Raw genomic sequence first — 6,360 nt, 5'->3', positions numbered from 1 at the left:
TCCCTGGCACCCTGGGTGCTGCTACCTGCCCCATCTCCACCTCCCCTCAGAGTTGATGATGTCCATGACCCGTCAAACATCTGCAGGCGCGGAAACTTGAGTGACGCCATTGCCGGTTCATCGCGTCGCGATAAGATAGAGCCTGCCTCGAAATTAGAAATGCTAGCTATCTCATTGGCTCGGCGCCGTGCCTAGCGCCGACAGCAAGTCAGGTAGTGGTAAGTGGGTGGTGCTTGAGATGGTCCTAGCTTCACAGCTCACTCACACCTTCCTGCCCAGACACCTGAGGTAGCTGACAGATGACAGCCCACAGCTCGTGGGTAGCAGTGAGGCGGGCGCCTGCCTGACTGAGCATCAACTACCTTACCTCTCAGTCTCAGGTAGATAGATACTCTGGCGTCACCGTTGTTGCCCGATTTCTGGCCTACGTTACTCCTCCCTGCCATGTGTCTGCTCTCGAGCTCAACTGTTTTGGTGCTTATGGCGGAGGGACAGTACCTGACAAAATGCGAGGACACAACAGCGGTGAGAGACAGCGAGCAGGCCTGATCCAAGCAGCAAACAGGCGTTACAGCCTACGGCGCCTACCTATCTTGGGTCAAGTAGGTACCTATTGAGGTAGGCAGGCAGCTACGAATGTATATATTCAGGCCCCACAAACTGGACCATGCCGCATCTCGTCCTCGCCGCGTCACCCTCTCGGCCAAGCGACTGATACTGTCGTGAGAGCATCTCGACTGGGGAGCGGACGCGAGTCATTGTCCCCTGGCGAACGCTGTTTTGAGTTTGTCCCATTTGATTGTTGGGATTGGGATTCTTCTTCGCAGCGGCTAACGTGCCCGTGATTCCGACATGATGCGATCGGTTCCCATGGGACTGGTCGACGGCACGTTGTCGGCCACCTTGCCGAGAATACTCCATGAACCTTCTGGACGACTCGCGATCGATGGACCATCTGATAAGCTGGCCAGGGCACATTGGATATCTGCCCGCCCACCTACGTTTCAGGCACCCCCGAAATCATCTACCGAGTCGCTGGGTGCTCTGCGCCGTCCGTTTTGCAGCCAACTGCCGAATGTTGGACACGCTCGGAGCTCACTGTGCACCGCCGAACATGACCTCACGATACTACGTGGCTGCGCGCTCCGCCATCCGAGGCGATGAGATCGATTGCTAGGCAGTACGCTAGTAGGCCCGAACACCGAGCCATGGCTGCCCTCCTCGAGTTGACGTGGTATTCTGGTCGTGATCGGCGGTCCTCTCTGTTCATGCGCCCCCCCATCGACGCCGAGTTCTCTCTCCCAAGCCCCCACGTCTCCTCGCCATCTCCGCGACCGTGTCATCCGAGGCCCGCGAACAAGATGGGGAACCGCTCTCAGACTATCCAGATATATAGTCCTGACTGAGCTTTTGCTGTACACTGTCCAGATGATCCAGCGTGACCTCCTTCTTGCCCAGGTTCTCTCTTGGTCTCCCACAACATACGAGTATCAGGTTGCCGGCTTTCAGCAAAACCCGTTCACCGTGCACCTCGTCGCTCAGCACCATCCACGTCATTGCCACAAGCACGCATCATGGCTTCCACAGAGGACTACCAGAACATCTTTCACTGGGCAGAGACCCAGAAGAATGGTTCCATCCCTAGCTTCGAGACCCGACGCAACGACCCGTACAAATACATGTCTGGCTTCAACAACAGCTTCGAGTCAGAAGCGGTGCCTGGTGTGGTCCCCAAGGGCCAGAACAGTCCAAGGTCCATCCGCTTTGGACTTTACGCGGAGCAGATGACTGCGTCTGCCTTCGTCGCCCCACGCCATGCCAACAAGAAGGCGTGGCTCTATCGCTCGCGTCCTGCTGTCGCCCACCAAGGATTCGTGAGTTGTGCTCCTGTGCCAATGTTGAACTTGAATTTCCTGAGCCGCGAGTAACATGGTTGTGGCCCCTCGCAGACGGATCTTCCCAACCGAGATGACGTCGAGTCAAACTTTCTTCCCATCAACCCCCGCGTACATGTTTCACCCACTCAGCTGGCGTGGAGCCCCTTTGACATCCCAACCGATCAAGATGTGGACTTTATCGACGGCCTCAAGACACTTGCGGGGTCCGGCGATCCCACGCTGCGTGAGGGCCTGGCGACCCACGTCTATCTCTGCAACACAGGCATGAAGAAGAGGGCGTTTGCCAACTCGGACGGCGACTTTCTCATCGTTCCGCAGCAAGGCGCGCTCGATATCCAGACCGAGTTTGGCTTCCTCTACGTTCAGCCCGGTGAAATCTGCGTCATCCAGCGCGGCCAGCGCTTCAAGGTGAACGTCGAGGGACCTACGCGGGGCTACATCCTCGAGATCTGGGGCTCCAACTTTGAGCTGCCTGAGCTGGGGCCCCTCGGCGCAAACGGGCTCGCCAACGCTCGCGACTTTCTCCACCCCGTCGCCGCGTATGAGGTGACGGACGACGACCCGTGGAACATCGTCTACAAGCTGGGCGGTCGGTTCTTCCAGAGCGCACAGCGCCACTGCCCCTTTGACGTCATCGCCTGGCACGGGAACTACGTGCCGTACAAATACGACCTCACCAAGTTCGTCAACGTCGGCTCCATCTCAGTCGACCACATCGACCCGTCCGTCTTCTATGTGCTGACGGCGAAGTCGCGCGATCCAGCCGCGCCACTCGCCGACTTTCTCATCTTCTCGCCTCGCTGGGACGTCGCCTCGCACACCTACCGCCCGCCCTACTACCACCGCAATGCCGCCTCAGAGCTCATGGGGCTCCTCTACGGCGCCTACGAAGGCCGCTCCGACGCCTTCCGCCCCGGCAGCGTCTCGTTCGAGTGCGGCTTCGTGCCCCACGGCGTGGCCTACGAGCAGTTTGCCGCCGCGTCGCGCGAGGACCCGCCCGTCATGCGCATTTCCGAGGGCGCCGTCGCCTTCATGTTTGAAAGCTGCCGCGCCCTCACGATTACGGACTATGCGTGGAAGAGCACGAACCTCCACGAGCACGATCCTAAGATGTGGGATGACTTAGTGGACAACTTTTCCAAGCACCGCGTCGAGGTCGATGAGATTTTGGGCAAGGCGACGGGTGGGAAGCACCGCGTGGGGTCTTGATAGACCAGTGTTTGGGCTGGGTGTGACGGCGTCTCTTGGTTACGTAGACTAATAGACTGCATGGATGTCGCTTGAGGTGTTTTGAAGATTGGCAGAACGACGTTTGACTAGTAGAGTCTATCTGTGGATGCCTGAAAGGGAGTGTTCGCGTTGATGTTCGAGAACTTTCGTCATGTTGACAGGATGTGATGATCCTCTCCCCCGTCTTGATAACACCAACGCGTCTTGCGCACAAGACTCTGGCGTTGCTCTCTGCCGTCGTAAGGGCACATGTCCCCCAAAGTGAAAGCAACACTTGTACCCACAGCTAGCCGGCCAGCCAGCCCCCGATCGACGCCTCGTGTAGAGGGGGGGTGCTTAGCTTCACAGCTCGCTTTCTTATTTTTATCGTCTGCCCAGCTTGCTTTTACCCTACTCGTCCAGCACGCCCTTTCTCATTGGCCAGGTCACGCCTTAGGCGGCTTGCTATGACCAAGCCATGAGGGTGTGCGGTACGGTCTATATGCGCTCTGAAGCGTATCTCTTAAGCATCTGTACCCGGGCATTTTGATGCCATTGACCGTTTATGCCTGCGGCGACGCTAGGCTTTTGTATATTGCGGTGTCAGGAAGCGGAGGCAAAGCGAGGATCTTGGGGTGACGTGTTGTATTCTCAGACGCGCATCGTCGCTGCACTGCCGTGGGTAGGGTCGAGGCGGCGTTTTCTTGGTCGCGACGACATTCATCCATTGGAGTTTTGTTTTATCGAGAAAGTTTACCGACATGCACGTCTATCGTCGGGCATCCAGGCACGAGGCTTGACTAGTCAGGAAACAGAAAAACTTCAGATGCAGCAAATCGGCTTCATCGTGCTTGGAACAGCTGGTATCTTAAGGAAAGAAGCCCCCCTCCCACCACCCCCAAAACACCTCAGTGCAGCTCGGGCGTGCCCGATCACGCGTCGACGTGCCCTCGAGCTCGTGCACTGTTTTCGGCTTCGCATCCATCTCTGAGACCTGATACTGTGCGCTGAGCGGGCTGCCCCGCGGCGTCGGCGTCTGCGAGTCCACAAAAGTGCTCTGCGGCGGGCTGCTTCCCTTGGCGTGATACTGACCGGCTCGCTGACCTCGACGGGCTCGACAGCCCGCTTCCTCCTGCGTACAAAAACCAAACGCCGAGGGCGGCAACGATGGGCGCGAGCGGGATCCCGAGCCCGAGCCCGACCTTTAAGCCTAGACCGTTACCGTTGCCGGAGCTAGAGCTGGAGCCTGAATCGGCAGATGTTCCACTGGGAGGTGGTTCGCTCGCCGTCGTCGAAGCCGCGGCCGCGTTGCGGACGAAAGTGATGCGCTGCTCGTGGCCAACGATGAGGCAGACAACGATGAGCTCGCGGTAGGGTTGTCAATGACCTTTCCTCGTGCGTCGAGGAAGGTGCCGCGTCCGCGTGCGCAGCACTGAGGATCATTGTTACAGCAGTAACTACCGTCTTTGCAGATTGTGACTTGAGGAAAGCGACCGTTGCCTGTGTTTTCACCTGTAAGAGGAAAAGAAATTAGCCTCCGATTGATGCGACCCCTCTTCCAAGAACCCCGGGCCTGAAGAAACCTACTGTACAGGCAGATCTGCGCGCACTCTTCTTCGTCATACGGGTTGATCGAGCAGGGTCCGCGGATGAAAATATCGTCTGACAGGCCGACGCTCTTACACAACCTGTTGGGCAGGCACAGGTCGACGGAGCCGCAGCAGGCGTTTGAGCCAGGACATTTGTAGTTGTCGCCGTAGGACTTCCCGCCGACGCCGTAGCAGGTGATATTATTGGCCTGGCTGCTCGAGTCGTCGTCGTCGTCGTTTTGCGCCAATGCCGTGGTCGCAAGGAGTAAAAGAAAGACGAGAAGCAGCGGGCGAGCGACTGATTTGAGCCCCATTGCCAATGGTGTCCAAGAGCTTTCAGCAGGAGAAACGCGCAAGATTGAAATGGCTACACAGCGCTTGGAAAAGCGATCCAGACGAGAGAGAGGGGAAGCGACGAGAGCTCGGGAGGGGCGTCGTTTGAGTTACGGGCAGCTATTTCATGGGCTATGACGATGATTTCAGAGGTGCTTATACTCGTACGTTGTTGTTGGGCAACCCCTCCTGCCGTCCTCCTCGACCAGGGCAAGAATCCGGGTTCACAGCCCGCAGCCGGCAGCGCTGCTCGCGACGGTTGTCGATCGCTTGGGTACGTATCCTGCACCGACACCGAAATCGTCGTACGAGGGGCAACGAACTGCGCTTCGAACGGGTTGCCGCAGGGGTAGGGTGGGGATGGGAAGCAGCATCACCAGTTGGTTTTCTGCTCTCTTGGGGGCGAAGGATCCTGCACAGGCGGGGATACTTTGCGCATCTTTACTTTCTTTGCGTCTGCTGCGCCGCTCGGTTGGCCTCTTCGCACCACGAACGTGCATGTAGGGCGAGATCGTGATGCGGTCTGCATAGGAGGCGGCTGGAATGAAGTCAGGTTTGGACGCAACGCAGCAGCAGTCGAGACCAGCCAGGCGTTCGAGGACCGGTGGTGAGGTTGGCGGGCCAGAACGTCGATTGAGCCGAAGAGCTCGACCTGACTAGTAGGCCCGCCTTTGTTAGCGTGTCGTCTTGGACGGGAAGCCTAGGGGACAGGCGTCAGAACATGGGGCGGAGAAGCCACGAGGAGTGCCAGTGCAACAGAGGCTGCTCGCGAGGTCCTTGGTAGGGAAGCATGGTGGTGATGGTGTTGGTGGTGGTGGCTGGTGGGTTCTGGCCCTGTTGGACGACGATGACGATGACGATGCCGTGCAGCAGTCGCAGTCGGCCACTGTTGCTGTAGCGGCAGGTACGCCGAGATAGGCGCCTGCCAAGGAGCCGGTAGAGCCTTGAGAGCGAGCGTTGGGGGGGGCGTCGTTCCTGACACTAAGGTAATCAACAGACAGTTGGCGGCTGCTGGCCCCCGAGGCAAGTCCCCCCCGTCGCAGGAATTGCGGCACCCCTCGCGAGAGCGTTGTTTGTGACATGGCCGTAGATATCATGCATGGGGGTCCTTGGTTGGTCCTGGCAGCGTGACTTCCTCATGAAGTAGTGAACCCGTTTGCCGAATAAGTCCGCCCGTTCTGCCGAGATGCTTTGCGAAGGTATCATGTACATGTGGGGGCAGAATGTACAGATACAGCAGATAGGCACTTCACAACAAGCTCATCCGCGAAGATCCAATGTGCCAATGGCGATGGCGGCCAATGCTAGCTCGAGCCCTCATATGCGCCAGG

The 6,360-nt window shown here is 58.3% G+C and overlaps 2 protein-coding genes across 2 annotated transcripts; one reads left to right on the top strand and one right to left on the bottom strand.

The window, feature by feature from the left end:
- Window positions 1-1,574: 1,574 nt before the first annotated feature.
- On the top strand, window positions 1,575-3,107 carry VDBG_07081 (homogentisate 1,2-dioxygenase; the record flags this gene model as incomplete). Its single annotated transcript, XM_003002464.1, has 3 exons — window positions 1,575-1,874; window positions 1,950-2,006; window positions 2,028-3,107. 3 exons carry the CDS (start codon window positions 1,575-1,577, stop codon window positions 3,105-3,107), a joined length of 1,437 nt encoding a protein of 478 aa, XP_003002510.1.
- A 1,210-nt stretch (window positions 3,108-4,317) lies between these two features.
- Window positions 4,318-5,010, bottom strand: VDBG_07080 (conserved hypothetical protein; the record flags this gene model as incomplete). The annotated part of the gene is made up of 2 exons (XM_003002463.1): window positions 4,318-4,619; window positions 4,695-5,010. 2 exons carry the CDS (start codon window positions 5,008-5,010, stop codon window positions 4,318-4,320), a joined length of 618 nt encoding a protein of 205 aa, XP_003002509.1.
- Window positions 5,011-6,360: the final 1,350 nt, after the last annotated feature.

The sequence above is a fragment of the Verticillium alfalfae genome, genomic scaffold (genome assembly GCF_000150825.1).
Source record: "Verticillium alfalfae VaMs.102 supercont1.9 genomic scaffold, whole genome shotgun sequence".
Taxonomy (NCBI): Eukaryota; Fungi; Ascomycota; class Sordariomycetes; order Glomerellales; family Plectosphaerellaceae; genus Verticillium; species Verticillium alfalfae.
This window is presented reverse-complemented; position numbering and strand designations above follow the sequence as displayed.